We start from the raw sequence: 25,827 nt of genomic DNA, 5'->3' as shown, positions 1-25,827 counted from the left end.
TCTTTTTGAGCTGCCCATTTTCAAAGTAGCATCAGAGTACACTGAACTCAAGAACAAATTAAAAGGAAACCCACATACCTACTTACACTGCGAATAAGGGTGATAGAGGTCAACAGTTGTTTTCAACCTTTTACCTCAACACATGTGACAGGTGGCATTCAAGGCCTGGCACATTGTCTTGGATGTACCCAGAGTTTAACAGCCCCCACAATACTGAGGGAAGCCCTGAAATAATTAACCCCACTTTTCAAAACGATGGATCAGCAAAGGCAGGCCGGGGGCCACAGCAAACACAAGATAGTCTGCATTTACACACAATCATGGCATTCCCCCTCTTTCTTTCACTGAAGAGCTCATCCTGGAACTCTTCTGTAAGAATATCATGGAGATTACGAACTTTTCTAAATTGTTTTAAAAAGTAAATCTTTCAAAAATAGCAACACCTTAAATATTATTAGAAATATTGCAGATTGCTTGCAATAAGCCTTGTGAAAAGGTAGCACTAGATGGAATAATTACCTCACCAAAAAGAACTCGGGATGAAAATCATCAAGTTGTGGTAGGAAAAATTCATATATCTTTTGAGAGTCAAAGTGAAGCTTTTTCAGAGAGGGACTATGTCTCATTTGTTAGGGCATTTTCCACATTGTGCACAAATGTCTGACATCACCAGGCAGTTCAATGCATGTTTGATTGAGTAATTTTAAATAGTCTTTTCAGTTTCCCATAAAGGAAATCTGTGTACTGCCCTCCTCAATACAAAGAACCACTGCATTTCAGAGTTAGGCAGAAATTGGAGGTATTCTGCTCAATTAACCACACTAACAAACATCAAATACTTGCTATGTGCTATCAGTATGCTAAGGGCTGTGTGTGCATTTCATCCTCACAACCCCGTTAGGTAATAATATCATTTTGTAAAAGAGGAAAATAAGGTTCAGAGAAGTTAAGCTACTTGCCTAAAGTCACCCAGCCTAACAGAGGCAGATCTGTCTGATCCCAGAGCCCATGTTCCATTCCACCCACCACCCAAGAGGTCCAAAGAGATCCAGCGACCTGCTGGTGTTGGTGTCCTAATTCTCATTTCCCAACACTTCCCACCATTCTCCCTTTCACTCCAGAGGGCTCCTGGAGCCAGGAACTCTCCAAGATGCAAACGTGCTGTTCTCATCTGAAAGAGGCGAGTTCTTCATAAAGCCTGCCACACATATCGACCACCGGGACAGGAGGCTGAGGGAAAGACAAACTCGAAGACAGTTTTCCCCATGACTGCTCAAGGACAACAGCTCGGCAGCAATTTGGGTCAATTCTGAGAGTGGCTTTCATAACTCAGCCTGTCCTAGCTCCTGTCCCTTCTCGACTGCATCACCTTGAGCGATGAAGGGTTTTCCAGCCTTGCAGCCCAATACACACCCTCAGCTGCCACCCTCTCTTCCAGTACTAGGGCTGTCTTGGTGTATTCTGCTGAATTCCCCAAACTTCATGCAACACCCCACATTGTGCTCCTATGCCACCCTACCCGCTCTACTCTCCAGGGTCTATTCCTGCTGTTCTTTGCAGATCTCCCTCGCTTCTCTTCAGAAACCAGTCAGAGCGTAGATGTGAAGCTCTACCTTTTCCTGCAGATGATCCAAATCAAATTAGATGCATCTGGTGGTCGAATCAGCACTCCTGCTCATCTGCAGCTGAAGACCATCCCCACTTGGGGAGAACAACACTCTCTCAGATGGTCTCAGATGGTCCCAGAGTCGGCTCTGGCTTCTCTGTAGCTCCCAGATGCTGCGGGAGGACGGGCGTGGAAGGGGTGTCCTGCTCAGGAAAGCATCATAGGCACCTAGCAGTCACCTCCTGCTGTTAGTTCCACCCAACTCTCACCATCAGGCTGACTCCTACTCGAGCCTCAGGATCACATCTGGACCCTCAGCAACGCTCCTGCCTTTGCAAAGGGCTGGACTTAGTCCTTTTATGCCTATGCCTTTTCTGCGCCACACAACAATGCCGCATAATCTAGAGAAAGAATGTCTTCATGCCAGTATCTGTGTGGTTTCATTGGCTGTCCCCCAAAGAAGGAATTCTCTGACTGTCCCAGGGCTGGACTCCTCCACCACAGCACTGGAGCCAGACGGGGGCCGTGTTTGCAAAGCCTCCCTGTGGTTCTTGTTTGGTTGGAGGTCTGCGATCTAGTTACCCTCCTTGCCATTCTGGGACATACGTCCGGGAAACAAAGCCAAAGTCAGGGACGGCCCTGCGTGCAGAATGCATCAGTGAAGGTTTGCTACGTGAGGGTTTAAAATATCTTTCCTATAGAATTTTTCCCTTTAAAGGGGCATCTAAACTTTTGAAACCAAAGGATCCGAAGGCAACAGAAAGCCTTCGGTGTGGTGCAAACCCTTGCAGCATGCATCCTCACCTTAGGTCACAGAAGCCCCCGCTACGTGGAGTGCCTGCATGGTTACCACAGACGGTCTGCAGCCCGTCCTACTTAATCACAACCATGTGTGCTGTTTAGTTCAGCTCTGTGACAGGAAATACCATTTGTAAAATACTGAACTGCAGCCCAACCTATCCGTGCCTTCAAATGCTATCTGTGCTGGTTCCAGCTCAGCACCCTTGCGCCACGGCTCCCCTATGGATTTAACCTCCACTTCTCCAGGACAAATTTGGGTCCCGGCTCTTTTGTTAACCTTCTTTTAATAATCTGCTCCATTTTCTAAATGTAGAGAGTTGCATAAACGGACACCAACCCAAACGGACTCGTCCCAGGAATGAACCCAAAGATTTGGGTCTGGGTGGACCATGCTCATTTCCGAATGTTATGCCTCTCACCATAACATGGTTATGGAGTCGGCACACCATGTTCATGTCCATGTTACAAATGCTATGGAAACCTGCTAAGGCGAGGTCTCTGAGCCTCAGTTTCTTCATCTGTAAAATGGTAATATTTGCCTCATATGTAAATTGCCACATAACGAGTACTCGGTGTATCTACTCTCTTTCTCTCCCTCCTTTGCTTTCCTTTGTCTCCTCATTCCAACCTTCCTCTCTCTAGTCAGGAAGACAGGAAAATGCTCAGACTCTGCAGTTTGCTTTAGCATAGGTAGACCTGCTACAAACCCTTTTCTAGAACTGGGTGTCCATTCTGCCTGGCACATGACCGTGCCTCCACCTACCCTGCTCTCCCACTACAGAGGGTCAGGGAGGACACTGTATGGGGCTATAGGGCGGGGCTCAGCCTCTCATCTGCCACCTTCGCGAATGGCGCTGAATTCTTGGGCTGTTCTCTCAGGGAAGAGTGAGCACCCAGCACATTTCATAGCCGAGTCTTGTCCAAGGTGTGAAGGAAGGAAACCACCAGAATGAGAGTCTTCCAGGTGCCGGACACAGGGCTGGGACTTGGTCTCAACCAGCCGTCTGCCTGGCCTAAACGGCTGCTCTCGGTCCTGAGGACCTGCAGATGGTGCGACAGGGACCTCTTGAGCCACAGTTAAAAGACGCTCCTCCTTCATGGACTCCTGTCCTTTAGTCACAGCAAAGGCCCAACCCACAAAGGCAGGAGAGCACAGAGGTCTAGCTCATAGCCTCTCAGGTACAAGTCACCTGGCCTCTTAGCTCGCTTCCTCTGCTTATGGGCCCCGAGGCGTGTTACTTAACATCCTCAACGTCCTCATCTATAAAGTGAAAATGAATGACACCTACTTCCTAAGGTCCAAATAAGTTAATGCTAAGTTAGTAAGTAAAATGCTACTTCATAGGCACTCAAAAAGATGGTACCACAGTGCTTACAAGTGAGGGGTTCTTGACTCAGCACTGACCGTTGCTAGCAGCCCCCTGCCGAAAAGCAGGCCGTGTCAGGCCTGCAGGGGACACCGGCGAGGGTCCCAGGCTTCCTGTCTAACCTGGACAATCTCCCCTTGTCCGGCAAGAGAAAACCAAGGTGCCAAACTGAGCTGTGAAACGAAACGCACTGCTTAAGCAAGTCGACACAGCACCTTGAGATGTTGAAAGTAATCAGAGAAAAGACTGCTCAAAAATGACGTGGTCCTTCTTTACGTGGGGCTGACCACTGTACGGTAGAAACCTGGGACCACGTACGTCACCCACACCCAAGACTCGGCCTGGCTCTGTCTGGCTGGATCCCCACAGGGAATGACTTTACTTCCCAGGGGAACACTTGGCAGTGTCCCCAGACACACTCAGTTGTCACACGGGGCAGTAGGGGGTACTCCTGGCACCTAGTGGGGGAGGGGGAGGGGGTGCTGCTAACCACCCCTCCATGTACAGCAGAGCCCCCACAATGAAGAGTGATCCGGCCCCAAAGATCAGTCATACCAGGGTTGAGAAACTCCGCTCCTTGTTGAGAAGGTCAGAGAGGGAGAATGCCACACAAGGCGTCCCACCCTTCTTTGTGTGTCTACTTTGTAGACAATGAATTGGACGCTTAAGTTGGGCAACATGCCTGAGGTGGCACCAGAAAAAGGTGCTATCAGAATCGAACCCTGTTTGGACCCCAAATCTCATGCTCTTTCCACTGCATCACACTGATACCAGGGCAGGAATCACAACAGGAAAGAAGTCTTCTTGACAGGACTTGGACATGATCTAGAAAACACAGAAAAAGGGGGGAGTCTGGCACTGAGAAACAAGGAGCCACCGGAGAAGCAGGAAGAAGACAGGGCCACACATATCAGTCCAGTCTGAGGGGCATCCAAGTGGAAATATCTAGCAAGGAACTAGAAACACAAGATAGCACTTGGAGAGAAAACCAGGGGCTACCCATGAAGAGTTGGGTGTCTTCCTAGGCTAGGTGAGAGCCGAAGGCAGGAGAGAACAGGGGAGGCCACAAGGCGTCCAAAGCTGAGGACTGGTCACTTTCTAGGAGGCGTTAAAAAAAAAAAAAGGGAGAAAGTGAGACACATCCAAGAGGCCAAGGCAAAACTAGCAGGAAAAAATGTGCTCCTGGGGCCTTGAAGAGCAACAGAGGGTAGGGACAGCCAAGATGAGAGGCCTCCGGGTTTAGTCAGCAGTGCCAGGATGGGTGCAATTTCAGCAGTGTGTGGGGGTGAGGCCAGGCTAACCGTATGGAAGCAAAGGGAACATGGATGCTGGGGCCCACAGGGAGAAGCTGGGCTCAGGGGTCCCTGTCTTGGCCACCCAGACCCCCAGCCCCCAGTTCCTGGGTTTCTGCAGCTATGGGATAGTGTTGTCTCCCAGGTGGACTGGTTCCTGTCAGCCCTAGTAACAGCCCCCCTCTTTGAACCCTATCTCCGCTAAAGGGCCCTAGGACATCCCACTCTCCAAAATATTCAGCCCGCCCGCGGGCCAGGGGAAGGAGGCAGACAAGCCAGCCTTCGTGCAGTAGAGGGCTGGCAAACAAGGCCTGCTTTCAGGGCTGCCTTCTGGTATTTATATTCCTGTGGGCTCTCCAGTGGGAAGAGCAAGGCACTCAAGAGTAGGAGATGAGAAAGGGCATTATCTCCCAAGGGGCCCCAGGGCTGGGCGGGGGGGGGGAGGGGGGGTGCAGGGCACTATGGTGACTGTAGGGGGTGGCTCCCAGATTTTGATTCTGCATTCTCAAAGGGACCCATGAAAAATATGTGGGATAAAGTCAGCAGAGGGGGCCCTGGCTCAGATCACACATCTTAAACATGCAAATCTCCTCCTTCCCCTCTTCTCTGCAGGCCCATGGGCCCTCCTGAAGATAAGCAGAAAGCCCTGGAAGTTTAAAGGACTCTAAAGAGAATCTCTCTCGTACTTAAATATTTAAAGGGGGAGGAGGGACCAACAGCAACCACTCTGCTATGAAAATTGGTCAAGTAATTTCTCTTAATTACCATGTAATTACTTTGAGGGTTTTCAGAAGAAGCTGTAGCTAAATGGCCCAGAAAGGATATTTAATGATTTAGAACGTGAGTCCCTCCCACCTGCCCATCATGCCCCCCGGACTGGAATGGTCTGACAAGTTAAGGACCATCACCTGCTGGGAGAGACCCAGGACCTTGATCCTTGGCTGCTGGGCTCTGGGGCCCTTCTGCCAAATGTGTGGGCCCCAGCCCCCTGCACATTCACTCAGCAAATAGTTACCTTGTCTTCTAAGGCCTGGGTCCTGGGTGAAACACCAGGCAGACAGCAGAAACCAGGAAGACCTGACTTGTGTGGTGGGGAAAGAAGGCTCTGGAAGTTAGAGAGATGGTGTGTGACTCCTAGCCCCACCACTGACCAGTGTGCGACAGGGGGCAGGTGGTGTGAATTCCCTGAGCTTCTGTTTCTTCAGGTGTGAATAAAGAAATAATAGGAGTTAACTTCTAGGGTTGGCTTTGGGCTGACACGTGCCCTCCCCCCAATTCAGCCCTAATCCCCCATACGTCAGAATGTGACGGTAGTTAGAGGGAGGGCCTCTGAAGAGTTGATTCTGTGGAAATGAGGCCACCAGGGGAGGCCCTGAGACAGCCTGACCACTGTCCTCGAAAGAAGTCAGGACACAGACAGACACCAGAGAAGCAGACACAGAGAAAAGGCCACGTAAGGACACAGGAAAGAGGGGACTCGGAAGCAAGCAAACCTGCCAACACCTTGCTCTTGGATTTCCAGCCTCCAGACCTGCGACAAATACATTTCTGCAGCTTAAGCCCGAGAGGCTGGGGTTTCCTGTCATGGCAGCTGGAGCAAACTGAGCCAGGCCTCTAGTGACACTAAATAAAGTCACGTCTGTAGGATGGCAGGTGCCTAAACAGAGGCCGTTATCACTAGATTCCTGCTCCTAAGGTGCTTGTAATGGGGTGGTAAAGACCAGAGGAAACAACAAATGAAAGACAAAAGTGCTCACCCTCCTAAGCTAAAGAGCCTTGGGGCTTTGGGAGAGGATAGCCCTGGCTCAGGGGCAGGGAGACTCCCTGGGGAGGGGACATCTGCTAGGACAGAGCCACCAGGCAACGGATGAGGCACAGGGGACCAAACCCGCTGCCCATGTTTCTATGCATTCTGGTCATGTGCCAGTTAACACCAGCTAAGGGACAGCCTCCCGCCCGGCCTCATCCACCCCACTGAGCAGACAGAAACCCAGTTAGGCACAGGTCTCCCTAAACTGGACCATAAGCCAGGGATGTGTTAGGCACAGGTATCCCCAAACTGGATCATAAGCCTGGGGTGATGTCAGCAGAGACGTCATAAGCCAGAGGTGACATCAGTGGTGATCCGGGCTGTGTGCAAGTCTCAGATCAAACACATTTTGGTTTATCGATGGTCTGCCCTGGACTGTTGCTGACCAGCAAGCTCACCTGGAAACATCCACATCACTGCAAATACACAGGCAGGAACCACTGACTTACACGGAACCAAAGCACGTCTGCTCAACCCTCATACTCCCAGGAATTCCACAAATGTACATGTGTATACATATGTAAAAGTCCAAGCAATTCTTTTTTTTTTCCTTCAAGTTTTTATTTATTTGAGAAAGAGAGAACACGACCAAGGGGAAGGGGCAGAGGGAGACGTAGGCTCCCTGCTGAGCAGAAAGCTGGATACCAGACTCATCCTAGGTCCCTGGGATCATGACTTGAGCCAAAGGCGCCCTGGAGCAATTCTAAGATTTTAAAAATCACTTATGAGAGTCTTACTTATGTAACAAGTACAGAAGGTCAACATTTACTTGGACTCTTAGTCTCAAATGCAGACATCTCTCTCAAAAATAATATTTGTGTCTCTCAGTCTGCGGGGAGTGCATGCAAAATATTTGTGAACTTTATCGCATTTCAGAGGTCACTAGATGCTTTCACAAAGAATTCTGCACTTACAGCAAAGTCTAATTAGAAACAAGTAAGTAGATGGGAATGAACAGATCTGTCCACTGACATTCTCAACGAGGGGCGGTAGATTATATTCAAACTTACAGATCATGGGGCACCTGTCTGGCTCAGTGGGAAGAGCATGAGACTCTTGATCTCAGGGTCCTGAGTTCAAGCCCTATGTTGGGTATAGAGATTACTTAATAAATAAACTTAAAAAAAAAAAAAAAAAACTTAACTACGTCTACCTATCAGCCTGGGTGCTTGAGCAGGTAGCAGAATGGCCTCCTTCATCTCAACTCTGGGTCTCCACTCAAATGACCACCACCCGGTGTCCTCACAGAGCCCCCCAGGTACCTCTGTATATTGCTGCCCAGCAAGGTCCACAAGCTCCTGACAGGTCCAGCCCAGCACAGGGGGCTCACCCAGTTCCAAGATGCAGGCAGGCCTCCACTGGATACCCCCAGGGCCTCTCTCGCAATACCATCTCTCCACCAGCCCCTCCTACTACTGCTCACAGCAAGAGACGTCCCTCTGGCTGAGGTCCCTACAGCCATTTGCCCAGCCTGGAAGCCAGGAGGCTGGTGCTTGGGAGGTTTTGTGCACCTTCCACTTCATTCCATCTCGGTAAGTTAAAACAAGTCATTGCTGGCAAGTTTCTAAAAGTTTCTAAAAGTCCTAACCATTTATGAAGATTCAAACTCTAACAATCTAACCAGATGAATTCTCCAACAAAAGAGATCGTTAGAGAAGTATGGGCCTCCCTGAAGACCCCTTCCTATCCAAACTCTTTAGGACTCCTGCAACCATGCTTCAGGATAGAAGCTTTCCAAAGATGGCCACAACAATATCCCCCATCTAATGCTTTTCTGGAATGCCATGGAGCCAGGGAAGCTCTATTTCCCCTTCCCTTGGATCTGAGTGGGCCTGTCACTGCTCAGACCAATACAGTGTGGTAAAAGTGACGCTGTGACAATTCTGGCCATGGCCTGAAATGACCTAGAAACTGCCCTTCCTCCTTTGTGGGAGCCCTGAGCCCCCACAAATGAAGCCCAGACTAGGTAGGGGAGCCACACTGAGATGCCATTTGGACAACCAGCCGCTTAGTTTTCAGTGACTCCAGCCTCGGTTGCCATCTGACTACAACTACATGAGAAGCTCTAAGCAAGAACCACCCAGCTGAGCCCAGTCAACCCACAGAACCAGGAGAGAGAACATGAAATTGCAATTCTAAGCCTCTACACTTTTTTGTGTGGTAAAATGTACATTCACATAAAAGCTACCCTTCTAACCACTTTAAAGAGCACAGTTCTGTGGTATCAAGTACAGTCAACCTCATGATTGTGCAACCATCATGACCATCCATCTCCAGAACATTCCATCTTCCCAGATTGAGAGTCTGTCCCCATTAAACATGACCTGTGCATGCCCCACCCCAGGCCCTGGCAGTCACCTTTCAACCTTCTGTCTCTGTGAATCTGACTACTCTAAGGACCTCATGGAAGGGGAATTGTACACTATTTGTCCTGTTTGTGACTGGTTTATTTTACTTTATACAATGTCTTCAAGGTTCATCCATGTTGAAATATATGCCAGAATTCCCTTCCTCCAAAACTGTATACCCCAGGCTGTGTATCCATGCATCCATCAATGCATGGATCTGAAGTGGTGCTTCTACAGCAATACATACGTGGGGCAGTGGGCAAGCAGCCATGGCCCAGCAGAGCAAGCCTCCGAAGGCAGACGTCAGGAGCTGGAAAGTTGGAAACAAACACACGGCACAGGGCACTAACCTCCAGAGTAGGTGACCAGCCAGGAATCCAGGCTGCAATTCCCAGTAGCACTCACCACAGCAGGCTGGGTGTCTCCTGGGGTCTCCATTCTAGGCTGGGCATGCACACCCCTTCCCCCCCATGCCCCGGCACAGGCTGATAGGCCAATAAACATTTGGTGGATAAGTGAAAAATGTTCCTGACACTGAAGCCAGGTTCTGGGCCTTATCAGAGTTTCTGATGGGCTCTCTGCAGGCCAAGAACTGGGCCAGACAAAATGCAGAAAGGCTGCTTCTGGCTGGAACGGGAAGGGGGAGGTAGCAGCAGCAGGATGATCTGACAGGGAAAATTCCACAGCCAGGGCCCGGCTTCCCAGGAAGTACAGGATCTCCGACGACGAAGCCCCACCCTGACCCAGGCAGCCCTGGACTTCCACCTGAGGGAGGCCGGGCCTTTGGGAAGGGCGTGTTGGGTATCAGGCTGAGCCAATAGGACAAGGTATCTCAGGGATCCGCCCTGCTCAGATCCTTAAGCTCGGTTCCCAGGGCCCAGTGCAGTAGAGCCTCCTGTGCCCATGGTAGGAGCAGAATGGGTTGGAGGAACTCAGATCTATACCCTAACAGGCTGCGGGGGACTGGGAAGGGAGCTGAGTCACAGATGGGAGCCCTGGAAGCTTTAGGATAGCGACCTTCCTTCACTACAGGAGCAGCCAGGCTGGCTTGACCAGGACCCTTTCCTTCTCATCCACAGACACTCTGCCAAGGAAGCCCAATGCTCCCTTCCTGCTGGACTGCTCCACTGGGCCACAGGTCAGGATGCACCAGAGCACGGAAGTTAATTCCAAATCTAGGAAGATGACTTGTTTCTGGTTGACTTAAAGAGTGAATAACAACCATACCCATGCCCCCCGGGATTGAAACCAAATGGGCTCACATTATGGTTCGACTCTGCATTTAGGTTTACCAGCCTTTAAAGATAAAGCAAAACCCCGAGCATTAATTACAAAGGTGTTGTTCTCTATGTCTCTTCAAAGCTTATACCTTGAAGGTCAGAAACTGCTTACCATGGGGAAAGCAGTTATAAGCACCCATAAAAGAGTTCAAGAAACATGGATTTTAAACTTGGCTCAGCTTCTAAGTAATTGTGGGGCTTTAAGCAAACTAATTAACCTCTTCGGGTCTCAGTTTCATAATGATAAATGAAGGGAAATACTTGGTACTCCCATGGTTTGGTTATGTGCTTCACAATAACTTATGTGTGATGATAGAACTATCGATACGCAGATATATAAATAAACACTTATACAAAGGAAGTCCTCGTAAGAACTAAACTATAAATATGTTAGGAATTTTCTCACGTTCAGTAGGTGCTTGCTGGTACGGGCTGAAGAAATGGCCAAATATCCCCAAGATTATAACAAGACTCACATTTGGTGAGAGCTGTGCCTGTCCGCATGGCAGAATCCCCACTGATGTATCTACCAGATCTGAGAAGGCCGCCTCTCTCCGCAACCCGCCTCACCCCTTTCTTACCAAACAACCCTCCGCCTGCACTCTCCCTTCCCACCCGGCCTTATATTCCAGTCTGCGGGATTTCCAGAGTCAGCCTGATTGCCAGGGTCAGAGTCTGCCCCACTGCCCCTACCTCAGCCACACGGCCCAGCTCCCACCTCCAGTCATGGCCTGAGGCTGCTTCTTGGGCCAGCCGCCAAGCCCAGAACCCTAGCCCTGCAGCCTAGGTCTCCACTGCCTTTGACACCAGAGGGAAACAACTCATCCCCTTTTCCTGGTTTTCGTGGAGCAAGACAACAGGGAAAATTTGTGCACCAGGAGCCAGTGTCTGCCCAGGGCCTCCTCCCCCTACCTCAGGCCTGGACTCCACCCAAGACCCTCCCCTGCACAAGGAGGCTCGCCCGAGCTCTTCCACCTCAAAGGGCTTTGGCGAGCATCACATAAGGGGAAGGACTCAGAAGTGTCTCTGAAAACTATGAAGCACTCTGTAAATTCTTTTATTCTTTTTACTCTTGTTTGTTGACTTCGGTGTGGTCTCCGATTATGACTCTCTAGAGGCCTGGGATTGTACCCCGGGTAAACTCCTTTGGTACAATGACCACACACAGAGCATAGCATGATGCTCTTTGGGACTCTAATGCCATGAGCAAATGCAGCAGGAGCTCCAGGACGAGGGGGGTGGGGGTGGGGGGTGGACCATGTTCCTGCCCCTCTGGCCCTGCCAGGAAATTAAGCGCATCACTTAACCTCGCTGGGCATTTGTCTTCATATGCACAATGGAACTGACAAGCCATCCGCATTCCTTTTCACCAGGATGCCAAGAAGGCAAAGAATCTGAAAAGAAAAACACTGCGCAAGTTGAAATGTTGTAGTATTCCGAGGGCATGGAGAGCGGAGAGGGGAGAGATGGGAAAGGAACAGGAAGGGGGACCAGGAACAAAAACAGAGCAAGAAGACATCTGGGGTGAGATGGGAGGCACTTAAGGCCCGGATGGAAGGCCACAGGAATTCCCAGTACAGAAAGTAACCCCGAAGCCTGAGAGTCTGTGTCCGGATGAGAAGATCCATCACAGAGACATGTGAAGTCCACTCCAGCAGAGAGGAGTGGGCAGAAGGAAGTGAGGTCTGTCTACCACCTGCAGTAGCACGAGACCTACCAGAAGCCGAGGCTCACTGCAGTTTGCTTCCACAGCTCAGCTCCGAGCGAGGAGAGAGATGAGCAACTCATACGCCCACTACCCTCAAAAACTGTGGAATGCCCCAGAGGCGCTGGTCAGGCCACATCCTGGCCCATCACGACCAATCCAGAGTGCTCCACTTTGAGGAGGACATTCAAAGATTGCAGAGTTCCCAGAGGCTGGTCACCGGGACAGTGGGGTGTGCTGAGACCATGTCACAGCAGGATGGGCTATGAAATCTGAAAGTGTGTCCCCAAACAAGATTCGGGAAGGACATAAGAAGCAAAGGCTCTCTCAGAATGAAAAAATACTCTGAATGTCGTCTGGTCCAACCTTCACAAGTAAAGAATCTCTAACACAACATCTCTGCAGAGGAATTACCCAGCTGCCGCCTGACCTCTTTCAGTAACGGAGACCATATCACTTTCTAAGTGAGTTCATCTCGTTATCATTTGGACAATATTAAACTCTTCTCCCCCCTATTAACCCCAAATTAACCTCCTCCTAGCTTCCATCTTATGCTCTGCAGGGACACAGGCTAAATCTAAAGACTTTTTCACAGACCCATCCTCAGACAACTGGAGACAGCTGGTCTTAATGACCTGCCCGAGCTCTTCCCACAGGCTCGCCTAAGAGAGGAATGCATTTTCAATACACCCCTGTAAGCATATGCTCAAGCCCCTTCAAGGCTTCATTCCTGGTGATCTCTGGCTAGCTTTGACCTCCGACTACCATGGGATATGATTGCTGCCCCTGCCTTGCTCAGAGCATCTCGTCCTGGCCATGACTCCCTAGCTATGGTTGCTTTCCAACTAGGTCTTGGCCTCCTCCTACCTAATTTGGGGAAACTCTGGTCCAAGAGGGTCTTGGCTCTGCCCCTCTGCCCGCTGCTAAGGGCTTGTCATGAGCATTCTCCACAATGAGACCAAAAAATGAGTCCCATATTAGACTCTCTACTTCATAGAGAGCAGCTGGTCATTTGACTTTAGGCCTTCTAAAAAAGACTGGATCTAGAATGTTCATAGGCATTAAATATTCGTTCTAGGGGTGCCTGGGTGGTGCAGTCATTAAGCATTTGCCTTCAGTTCAGGTCGTGGTCCCAGGGTCCTGGGATGGAGGCCTGCATCAGGCTTCCTGCTTAGCGGGAAGGCAGCTTTTCCCTCACCTTCTCCCCCTGCTTGTGTTCCCTCTCTTGCTGTTGTTCTCTGTCAAATAAATAAATAAAATCTTTAAATAAATAAATAAGCATTCCAAAACCTCAGTTGATAGGGGAGGAAACAGAGGACCAAAGGGGTAAAAGGATTCACTCAGGTAACATAGCCAGGAAGAGAAGCTCTAATCTTTGATTGTTCAGTCCCACATTCCTTCCACTGCAGTCAAGAGGAAGTGAAGTTCTTTTGTGGCTCTCTTCTCAGTACATTTTGGGGTAAATTGAATGAATACGTGTATGTGCATTCATTCTTTCTTTGACTCAACAGACATTCACTAAGCACCTACTATGTGCCTTGCAAATGCTCTCAGTGAGATTTGGATTAAGCTTCTCTTAGGGACCCACCTCTCGATGTGTGTGAACACTCAGTGTGTGTATGGATTAATTAATCCTTTCATGCTCCTCCACAGTGAGCATCCCTAACACCATGCACCACATTGGTACAAGTGAAAACAGCCACAGTCCCTTACCCCAGCACACCCCTTGTCCAGCACAGACAATTCCCACATCTTGCTAATGCAGGATACTATGGGGACCCACAGCCTGATGCTTACTTAAGACAGGGGAGAGTGATGGTAGTAAGTGCGAGTAATGGCATGCGTACGTCCATGTGGCCAGGGAATGAACCACCAGCCCTGGTAGCTTGAAAAGGCTTCAGGAAGAGCGGGCTTCTCAGTTGAATCCTGAAGGCTGATATGAATTAATCAGGCGGAGCAGACCGGAGAGAGGTGAGTGAGTGTGTGCTCAAAAACAGGGGAGCAGAGAGAGCCTGATCCTGCAGGTGGCCGGGCCCGGCTAGAGGCAGGACTTATCATGGGAGCCGCCGTGAGAGAGGCAGACAGGTGAGGAAGCCACAGGCCTGCTGTATATGCTAAGGGGGTTGATTTTATCCTACAGGCCAGAGGATTCCGGGAAAGACTTTAGAGGAAGGAAAAACGTTTAGATCAGAATTTTAGAAAGCAAGCTCTGACCATGGAGGACAGTCTGGAAGACAAGGAGATCCGAGGCAGGGAACCAGACAGGAGGTGATAGTCAGAATGCAGGAAAGAAACCAGGGTTGAACGTGATGCATCCTGCCTGCACACACTTAGTTTTAAAGTCTGAAATATGAGAGGAGAGAAGAGATTGCCTTTCATGTCCGTCTCCCATGGCACGAGGGCCAGTTGCCCAAAGCTTTGTAGAATGACATCATCGTCACCATTCTCCACTGCGGCCTTGCGGAAAAGCGATGTGAGCTGTAGCTCCGTGACCAGTCTTGATGTGCAGGAGCCTCAAACAGTAAGTGGTGGCTGCCGGCATGCTCGTCGTACATCAGCAGGGGGTGGGGGCTCAGAAGCACACAAGAGTCAAGTCCAAGCAAGCAACAGGTCAGAAACAGACAAGCAGAAAAGCTCTAAGAGGGATGGTATTAAAAACAACAACAACACTACAGGGGCACCTCCTGGCTCAGTCAGTAAAGGGTCTGACTTCAGCTCAGGTCATGATTCCAGGGTCCTGAGATTGAGCCCTGCATCGGGCTCCCTGCTGGGGCGGGGGAAGGGAGCCTGCTTCTCCCTCTCCCTCTGCAGCTCCCTGTGCTCATGCGCGCTCGCTCTCTCGCTCTCTCTCCCTCTCTGTCAAATAAAGAAAATCTTAAAACACACACACACACACACACACACACACACACACAAACAACAAAAAAACCTCAAACAGGTCTTCACAAGAATGGAAGGCAAAGAGCTCAGACCAGCTAGGAAGACCAGCTAGGAAGCCCATAAAGGAGCGGGCACCTGTCTCAGGCAGTGAGATTCTCCAGGAGGCTGAGAGCCCTTGGGGTAGCCCCAGCCATGCTCTCTCCTGGGACTCCAGGAAGGCGCCCCCGCTGGCCAGACGGGCAACACGCAGGCCACACCGGTGCTGTGTACCGCAGGGCGACTGGCCCGCGGCTGGCTGAAGCCCACGTGTGCCTGCCGATGGGCACGTGTGAGCAGTTATGGAGAACATCTGGCAGGAGAAGGGGCTGTGTGGGTGGAAGCAGGCAGATCCTGACAAGCTGGGGCTGTTTAAACCCGGGTAAACCCCATCACGTGCGCTACAGAGCCATTGCCGCTAGGAGTTTAGAGTCAAAAGAATGATAAAGAAGATGAGATTGGAAGCCTAAAATAACAAGTTCTTTCCTTATGGGAGAAAAAACACTCATCTAGGCAAGTCTGAGCCTTCTTGGAACTGGAGGATTCTGACATTATTGCCCAGTTCCCAGGAACGCCTGAACCCCTATTTTGCTGTTGTTGTTGTTCCCGAAGATAATTTTCTGAAAATCAGGAGCACCTGGGAAGTAGCCCCTGTGCTACTTACAATGACCATGACCAGGCACCTTCCACTGAAGGAACCCACAGCCACCAGGCGTATGTTCACAAAATTTACGAGGCTTTGCTTCAGGCCACAAACAAGCAACAGGCCTGGAGCTGCACAAGGGGTTTTCAGCTGGAAAGATGTGAGACTGAAACATTTCTCTGTGTTGGTATTAACGGGAAACTGAGGTCAAGAAAAGCAAGGTTTGTAGCATCAATTACCATCTTCTAGCGCCTCCAAATTGGCCCTGAATATGAGTCACCCTGAGCTAGGGAAAAACACTCTCCAAGGGATGCACAGAGGCCAGTGTGACAGTCCTGTCTGAGTTTCTGGGACATGCTGTTTTAAATTAGATGCTCAATGTTGCTTCCATGAAACTCTTGGCTTAGGTCCACAATGGAAAAGTTATTTTTGTGCTCCAAATAGTTCTATGGAAGCACATCCCCATAATTCCAGTTATGTTTTGTTTTCATGATGCTCTTTTCCTGTACTTAAGAACAGTCATTGCTATCATTATTATTCCTGATAAGACACTTGCAGAAAAGCTCTGGGCCAAGTACAAACTCCTCAGGGCCCAGATAAATGCCGCTGTAAAAAGGCAGATTTTAGGTCTTGTGAAACTCTGAAGGGTATTTCTGTTCTTCTGCCCACTGTGGATGCCTCTTCCTTATCAATTCCCCCACCCCCAATGACACTTTAATTGCTCAGGAACTTCATGATCCCTCCTGGGAAAACATAGTCCCAGAAGACATTTTGTTATTCACTTCTTATATACTCTCTCTGGGTTTTCTGCATTTAAAATGTTATCTTTGGGACACCTGGGTGGCTCAGTGGGTGAAGCCTCTACCTTCACCTCAGGTCATGATCCCAGGGTTTGGGGATGGAGCCCCGCATCGGGCTCTCTGCTCAGCAAGGAGCCTGCTTGGAGCCTGCAAGGAGCCTCTCTCTCTGTGCCTGCCTCTCTGCCTAATTGTAATCTCTCTGTGTCAAATAAATAAGTAAAAATCTTTAATAAAATAAAATGTTATCTTCAATAAGAAAATAAAGAGTTTTTATCTTCAGAAGGACAGGAACACTAGTAATAAAGCAAAGAGAGATACTTGTGGTTAGGAGGGCATGGCTCAAAAGGAACAACACAGATATTCAATAATAGTAAGGTCCATCAGCAGGCTGGGAGGACAACTCTTGGTACAGAAGCAAAATCAAATTGATGATTCAAGGTATTAAGGAATTTACCCAAGAGAAATCTACACTGATTATCAAGAAAACACAAGTTATTAGGAGGTATACGGATGGCCTCTCCCCAGAAGATTTTCCAATTAGTCTGAAGGACAATCCTGATTTGAAAGAAATAGAGCAGCCGATGGGAAATGACAGGAGACCACCACCTGTGAGCTTCAACTTATGGCAGCCACTTGGTCCCTATTATTTCCTGTTATCTCATTTATTTTTCAGAACAACTTTTTAAGGCGGTTCCTGTTATCACTGTTCTATAGAGAAGGAAACAGCCTCAGAGATGTTAAGGAACGTGCCTAAGGCCACTGCTATGGTCTGAAAGTTTGTGTTCCCTCCCAAAATTCAAATATTGAAATCCTGATCCCAAGGTAATAGGATCAAAAGATGAGGCCTTTGGGAGGTAATGGTTCAAGAGGATAGAGTTCTCTTGAATGGTATCAGTGCCCTCAGAAGAAGAGGTTGCGGAGGGCTCTCTCAGCCCTCCTACCATGTGAGCACATAGTAAGAAGAAGGTTTTCTGCCAGGGTCTTCACCAGAACCACATTGGCCTCCTCACCTTGGACTGCAAATCTCCAGAACCGAGAAATCAACTTTTGTTATAGCAGCCCAAACACACTAAGATAGCCACACATCTAGTTAGTAGCAAAGCTTAAACTCAAACCCAGATCTGCCTGACTTCTTTTCCACTTCTGACTTCTGTCCACTTCTTTTCCACTATCACAAAGGGCTGATGGACCAGGGGGCAAGGCCAAGGATGTTTGTTGATTTAGTTTCTTTAACCCACTGAGCCACCTGGGCGCCCCTGATTTAGCTTCTTTAAATGAACAGGTTTTGTTGGGAGCATATGGGAAAGATATGCTGATATAGATTTCCTTAAACATTTCCTATAAATAGGCTCTGCTGATATCAAACAACATTCCATAGAAAGAATCATTCAGTATAAATCTGTCTGCACTGTTAGAGACACAAGTAAACACACATACCCAACAGAGGAAGAACACCATCTCCATGATCAAAGGGAACAGAAACCTCTCCACAAAGTCTTTCTTTCAACACGGAAATGAATTAGAATGCTGGATTGTCAGCTATCAATGTTACTATTGAACATTGTACTGGAGAGTCTACCCAATACAGTAAGACGAGAAGAAGATCATAAGGTATCATAAGGAATGAAAAAGAAAAGACAAATTAGAATGATTTTGTGACTGTCTACCGAGAAAACTCCGTAATATTTAGAAATAGACTCTTAGAACTAATGAGAGAAGTCAGATGGGATGCTAGATATAAGACTGTGAGCCAGCAAATAACCAATTTGAAAATATAGTAAGAAAAAAGATACCATCTAAAATATCAACAAAACCTGGGCGCCTGGGTGGCTCAATGGGTTGAGCCTCTGCCTTCGACTCAGGTCATGATCTCAGGGTCCTGGGATCGAGTCCTGTGTCGGGCTCTCTGCTCAGCAGGGAGCCTGCTTCCCCCTCTCTCTCTGCCTGCCTCTCTGCCTACTTGTGATCTCTGTCTGTCAAAGAAATAAATAAAATCTTTAAAAAAATATATATCAACAAAACCTACAGGAAACAAGTGCAGAAGTTGTTGAAGACATTTATAGGGGAAAATCACAAGTCACCATCCACCTAAATAAAAGGAGAAAATGGGAAGACCTAATACTGTAAAGGTATCAGTTCCCTGGAATATAATGTGAACGCAATTTCAATTTTAAAAATCCCAACATGATTTTGTCTTTGTGTCCAACTAGACAAATTAACGTTTATATGAACTTGGCTTCCAAGGAAGCCAAGAAATTTTTGAAAAAAATATAAAAGTAATTGTCAGCACTAGCAATTACTGTGTGATTCCTTGTATGCCAGGCACTATTCTAACATTTTCATACATTATCTCTTCCCAATTATCCTTGAAGTGGATACTGTTACCTACTTAATAGACAAGGAGACTAAGAGAAATTAGGTAACTTGCCCAAGGTTATTTGGTACTTGTAGGAGTAGCAACAGATGCAAGAAGACAATGGTGTAATATCTTCCAAGTACTCAGGGGAAATCATCGTGAGTCTAAAAAATTCTACACTCAAACTCTCCTTTGTAAGAGCAAAATAAAGACATCTTCAGGAATATCAATACTTTCAAGTTTACCAAAGCCCTTTCAAGAAGGAACTTCAAAATTCACATGAAGAAAAACGAACTCAGAAGGAAGTGGGATGTCCAAAATAGAAGTCTCCCAACTGCACTGAATAAATAAAACAAAACAATGCACCGGCGTTCCTCATTTTATTTCACCTTGCAAATACTGCATTTTTACAGATTGAAGGTTGGCAGCAACCCAGCATGAAACAAGTCTGTCGGCACCATTTTTGCTCACATGTCCTTGTGTCACATTTTGGTAATTCTCACAATATTTCAAACTTTTTCATTATTATTTTTTTAAGATTTATTCATTTATTTGACAGACAGCGAGAGTGAGGGGAGGAACAGAGGGAGAGAATTTTCAAGCAGACTCCCTGCTAAGCAGAGGACTAAAATGTGGGACTCAGTCCCACAACCCATGAGATCATGGCCTGACCTAAAACCGAGTTGGATGCTCAACCAACTGAGTCATGCAGGTGCCCCTCAAACTTTTTGTTAAAATTACATTTGTTATGGAGATCTGTGATTAATGATTACTACACATTGAAAGCTCAGATGATGGTTAGCATTTTTTAGCAATAAAGAATTTTCTTAATTAAGATTTGTACATTGTTTTTTTAGAAGTAATGGTTTGTATCTTAATAAAGTACAGTATAGTGTAAACATAATATTTTTATGCACTGGAAAGCCAAAAAATTCATCTGACTCCCTTTACTGCCATATCCATTTTTTTTTAAAGATTATATTTAGGATTTTGAGAGAGAAAGAGAGAGCATGGAGGGAGAGGCAGAGGGAGAAGAGAATCTTAAGCAGACTCCACTCGGAGTGCAGAGCCCAATGCAGGGCTCGATCCCAGGATCTGAGCTGGGATCATGACCTGAGCTGAAACCAAAAGTCGGATGCTTAACCAGCTGAGCCACCCAGGAGCCCCTGCAATATTCACTTTGCTGCAGTGGTCCAGGACCAAATCTGCAGTATCTCTGAGGGGTGCCTATAACGTAGATGAAAAAAGTGGAACTGCAGAAAGAGTACAGGCAGAAAATACAAGGTGTCTAATGATACCCTATAGACATGCTAAAAGCAGGCCACTAAGTTGGCTCTGTGCTTCCTATGGGCCAAAAAGAAAGGAGAAGTGGTCTATTAAAGGACTCACAGCATCCACAAGACGAAACAGCCAAGTTGCTCGCAAGAGCCATTCCTGATCCTGAGATCAGAAACACCTTCCCCATGTAGTGAAGCGGATCCAAGATCTGGGACATGGGTCCAAGTATGATAATCTAAGAAAGAAGTCCTTGACTCTTCCATTATTTTTTCCAACAATTATTTAGAAGCATCAGCCTTCTAGAATCTCTTCCATGAAGAAGAGAAGAGATAAAGCCTCCTACTTAAGGTGTGTTCTTTGAATGACCATGTGTTTAAAAAAAAAAAAAAAAGGTCCAAGTTCTTTAGGTATTTTCCAGGAGGAGGATGGATAAGATGACCTCTGGGGGGATGGCTGCTGTGAGGGTACATGCTGTTACAGAATGTGGGCATTTTTTCCCAGACTACCCCTAGAATCATTTACACTGAATATTTCCACCTCCACTAAACCAATTCATTTTGCCAATGCATGAGATCACCCACATAGCCAAGCTTCCACAAAGTAGTTTATTGTGGGGCTCATGACCCACCTGCCTTTGGCTCAGGTCTTGATCCCAGGCTCAGTCAGGCTCCCTGCTCAGTGGAGAGCTCCCTCTCCCTGTGCTGCTCCCCCTGCCTGTGAGCTCGTTCACTCTCTCTCTCTCTGTCAAATAAATATATGAAATCTTAAAAAAAAAAAAAAAAAAAAGCTTATTGTGCTTTATAAAAATAAGCACCAAGAGGTAATAGTTGTGCTCTTTCTTTCCTGTTCCACGGTAAATCCTCGACCTATCCACCCTGACATTCATGTAACACATAGGCAAACAGGAGCCTGAGAACTTCCCCTGGATCTTCTTACCCATCACACTCCCCTGACAATGCCAAGAACAATGAAAGCCCATACTGGTAGAGCTCTGAAGACATCATTTGCCTGATCTACTTTAAAAATTCTGCCTTCTACCAGGAATGCCCTGAACCCCATGGGGTTCCTAGAACTCCAGGCTGCCTGGGAAGCTTCCAGTGAATTTGGGATAGCTTTTGTGGGTACAGTTGGCTCCTAAGGGCAGGTGAGCTTCTGCTGGCTAAGTCCGGAGCAATTCCCAAGGACTTCCAAAGAGAAGTGATAATGAAGGACAGAAAAAAGGGAAGACAGAGACATTTTACAGTTAACCAAAATATCAGTTTTCACTAAAGCACAAATACTTTGCCTTCCCTTTTCTTTTTTTTTTTTTTTTTAAAGATTTTATTTATTTATTTGACAGAGAGAAATCACAAGTAGATGGAGAGGCAGGCAGAGAGAGAGAGGGAAGCAGGCTCCCTGCTGAGCAGAGAGCCTGATGCGGGACTCGATCCCAGGACCCTGAGATCATGACCTGAGCCGAAGGCAGCGGCTTAACCCACTGAGCCACCCAGGCGCCCTGCCTTCCCTTTTCTATATGCTTTTTTTCCCCCTTATAATTAAAATCCTATGAAGAGTACATGGCTGGGAGACGGTAGACAGTAGTGATTGAGATGTATAGACTTTGGGCACCGATCTGAATTCAAGATCGGATTCTAGCATGTAGTGGCTATATGATCCTGGCGAGTTACATCTCTGATTTTAGTTGCATAAGAATAATTGTTTAATGAGAGTAAGAACAGCATTCCCTCACAGAGTTTTAAAATGAAACACCATAGGCAAGTGCTTTATACTCAATAAATGTTAGCTATTCCTACTGCAAAAAATCTGACAAATACTGGCAAGCACAAAAAAAACCCTCAAAAGCACCTCTAATCCTACCATCCACTTGGATGTGTCTAATTCCAGTACTTTCTGGATGTATTTGCAAAGAGTGAGATTACAGTGCTTTCTATATCATAACCTGCTTTCAAAACTTAACACCATACCCAAAGCATGTTCTATGTAATTCAGTATTCTTGTACAATATGATTTTTTTTTAAAGATTTATTTTTTTTTAATTTTTTTTTTTAAATTTATTTGTCAGAGAGAGAGCGAGCGAGAGTGAGCACAGGCAGATAGAGTGGAAGGCAGAGTCAGAGGGAGAAGCAGGTTCCCCGCGGAGCAAGGAGCCCGATGCGGTACTCGATCCCAGGACGCTGGGATCATGACCTGAGTCGAAGGCAGCTGCTTAACCAACTGAGCCACCCAGGCGTCCCATGTACAATATGATTTTGAAAGGCCCATCGTTTGGGTTATTTTACTTCTTAACAACCCCTGCCCTCCTTCTACTCTGCAGACCTCACACTTCACGTATTTGCAACCCCTCTACCTCTCCAGATGACAAATGGCTGTTTCCTATTGGCTAACTGGGGATGCAGCTTCTTCTTAGCACGCAGATGGCCTTCCCCTTACTGGCCTGCAACGTAGGCCTCACGCAGATTAGCCTACTGAGCTACACGGCAAACCACCCAGTTCCACAAGATTCCCTGAAGCGGCACAAAAGCTAAACAAGGCTGAAAGGCAATTTTTTTCCCCACAGCATAAGGCCGACTTCTAGAGCATTAAATACTCTATTTAAAAAATCTCAGGAAGAGGAAGAGACAAAAGATGTTTATCTGAGTGCATTGTTTTTCTAAGCAATAGGGCCAAACCAGTTCAAAACATACAGGCTTTCTACTGGAATGAAAGTCAACAACAGTTCCTTATCAATGACGTTTTGAGACCATCACAAAACCTTACTAACAAATCCTAATGGAGAACTGTCAAACTCAATCAATGGAGAAAAATGAATTACATCCTTTTTAAACTAAACTCCTTTATTTCCAATTAAAATAAAAAAAATTTTTTTAAAGAAAACTTTATTTCTAGGGTTCAGGGTAACTCAGTAAGCAGCTGACTTCAGTTCAGGTCAGGATCTCAGGTCCTGGGATGGACCACCCCACAGTCAGGTTCCATGCTCAGTGGGGAGTCTGCTTGTCCCTTTCACTCTCCTCCTGCTCCCCCCTCCCCTGCCACCCATGCCGGAGTGCTCTCTTTCAAGTAAATAAATAAAAATCTAAAAAAAAAAGAAAGAAAGAAATCTTTATTTTCAGATAGTTTAATACCTTGCCCTGTTTTAACAGGTTGCTCAGCACCTGATCTAACACATTTGTTACAAGCACATTTAGTGCTCATCCAGGAAACAGGAATGGCTAAAGTTGTTGAGGAGAGCTTTCTCCCTAAAAACAATAAAAGTTCAATACCCCTTGTGATCCTGCTCACACATCTCACTTCTCAGGAAAACTCTTACTTCTTAGTCATATGGACACAAGCCTCAACTGGGCTCCCTCCCATGCCCCTCCAGTTCTGAGGGAGTGGGCGGAGGCTGGCCATATCAACTGAGTTCTATTCCTAAAACAGAACCAAACAAAAACCCTCCAGATTCCAGACTTGATCTGTCCAGACCCATCTGAGAATTAACAAGCTCCTTCTAAACACCCAGAGAACTAAGCCTGTCATGGAAACACTGATTCAACCATAATGAGAACCGACCTAAAACCACACAAATGAACCAAACATTCTTCCACCCAATCATAAGCAAGCTAAAGCAACAGCCTCAGGAATGAAATAAGGGAGGTTGTTTTTTCCTTTGTGGTCCTGCTCATTTTAGCCTCTTCCACTGCCTTGACTTTGCAACTGTTTATGAGAAAGTGGGAGTGGGGGAGGTGAGAGAGAAATGGAGAGCCCGCTGGAGAGCAGGAGAGACATGCAGGGCGCCACACCAGGCTGGGGAATGCCAACAAACACGGATGTTTCTGTCAGGCAAATTATAACTTCTGGCCTGGGGGAGGCCCACAGTCTGTGTGGGACAGTCTGAAAACAAGCCGAGCTGAACTCCCATCTCCCACAACACTTAAGTGTGGAATGAAGTTCTTATTTTCTAAAGATCAGGTTCTGCTCACTATTTTTAGCCAGCACTCCTTTTCTAAAAATCTCCTCTTTTAATTTTTTCCTGGGTTTTAATTTTTTTTCGGAATTAGAAAGGCTAAGTACATAAAGTGACATTATTATAGGAAGAAAGGAGAGTTGGAAAGGCTAAAAAGCAAACAAACAATCAAACAAAAAACCCGAAACTGTCCAACCGACCGACAGAAACAGTAAAATCCTAAGGAGGGATATATTTTAATTTCCTCTTGGACCCACAAGATAGAGTTTCTAAGTCCCGGGGACCCAACACCAAATTCCAGTGAATTTAATTCCTACAGGAAATGTTGGGGCAAGTGTGGGGGGCTCCCGCGGCTGCGGCCCCCCGTCTGGGGTCATCGCCTACTAGAGCTACAGGGGACAGCCGCGATGGAGACACCAGCTGTGGCCGGAGGCTGGGGGACCAGAGCCTCGCAGAGAAGGGGCGGAGGAGGGGCAGCAGCGCGAAGAACCAAGCCAGGAACAAGGCAGGTGGGAGTCCCGAGGTGGGGGGGATCCAGAGCCCCCGAGGGAGGGTGACTCAGGTCGGGGAGGCCCGGACCGCGCGCGGGTTTGTGCGAGCCCCCGGCCCCCGCTCTCGGAAGCCTGTCTGGGTTCCTTTCTTTGCTGTTTGAGTTTTCTATCTCTTTTTAGAGCTGGACCCAGGTCCCAGCGGCCGCAGGGCAGCGGTGCGGAGAGGAAGGCCGGCCCGGGCCCGCGTGGACACCTCTGGGGGCGACAGGGGCGGAGGGAGGGAGATGGGGCGCCAGCTGAGGGCGCCCAGCGAGCCCGGGAGATGCCCGCGACCCGGGGCCCCTGAGCTTCCCGCCAGCAAACTTTCCCAGCCAAGTCGGGGTGGCCCGACCCTAGAAAGGGGGATCCCCATGCCTCCCCGACTGTCCCCTGGGGCTGGTCACTCACGGGCAGCGCAGCTGGGGCTCCGACTCTGGCCGCCGCCATCCGCACCGGAGGAGGAGCGGGAGGAGGAGGGGGAGAAGGGGGAGGAGGGGGAGGAGGGGGAGGAGGAGGGGGTGGCGGAGAAGCAGGGAGGAGGGGGCGTGGAGGCCCCGGAGCCAGCAGGAGTGGCCGAGCGGGGAGGGGGCGGCCACTCCGCAAATACTCCGGTCGCTGCCCCACCCCCGCCTCGTTCCCTGCCGGTCCCCCTTCTCTCCTCACTCCCTCTTTACTGCCCCGGATTCCCCACCAAGTCCTTCTGATGTCTGATTCAACATTCTCTTCTCTCTGGCGCGTCTTCCTTCCCTTGAGTCTCGGGCCCACAGGACAGGGAGAGCATGCTCCCTACCGCAGAAGTTGGTGGGGAGGAATTTATTTGAGCTACATACAGTATATGAGTATAGGACACCCGCCTTGAAGTAGGGACGCTTGGCAGATCTGACGCCAACCTGCACCTTCTGGGCCTTTGTCATTATCTCTGGGTGGTGGGATGGTGGGATGATTGCGGGGGGGGGGGGGGGGGGGGGGTGTCGGCTATAGGGGAATCTCTGGTCATGCTTTCTTCATTGCTTCATTGAGAGGTTTTTTTATTTTGTTTGGTTTTTCTCTTGTAATTAGAACCAAATAATCACTTTTGAAGCCTCTACTGAGTGCCTCCTCTTTTCCCTTCAGGTGGGACCAGCCCTGGTCAAGGTAAGATGAAAGGTACAG

General features: G+C 48.0%; 1 protein-coding gene across 2 annotated transcripts in view; it reads right to left on the bottom strand.

Annotated features, from left to right (window-relative positions):
* STON1 (stonin 1) overlaps nt 1–25,518 on the bottom strand; it is a 46,788-nt gene extending 21,270 nt beyond the window's left edge. The window contains exon 1 of one of the 2 annotated variants that reach the window (XM_059134757.1): nt 25,084–25,518. Coding sequence is in view for 1 of the 2 variants with exons in the window: in XM_059134756.1 (XP_058990739.1) it covers nt 9,575–9,662 (88 nt within the window). In the remaining variant the exon portion in view is untranslated. Of the gene's footprint in view, nt 1–9,574; nt 9,701–25,083 lie in introns of those variants that run through there. The other variant, XM_059134756.1, reaches the window with a different exon arrangement.
* Between the last annotated feature and the right edge of the window lie 309 nt (nt 25,519–25,827).

Source organism: Mustela lutreola, chromosome 9 (assembly GCF_030435805.1).
Source record: "Mustela lutreola isolate mMusLut2 chromosome 9, mMusLut2.pri, whole genome shotgun sequence".
NCBI classification, from domain to species: Eukaryota; Metazoa; Chordata; class Mammalia; order Carnivora; family Mustelidae; genus Mustela; species Mustela lutreola.
This window is presented reverse-complemented; position numbering and strand designations above follow the sequence as displayed.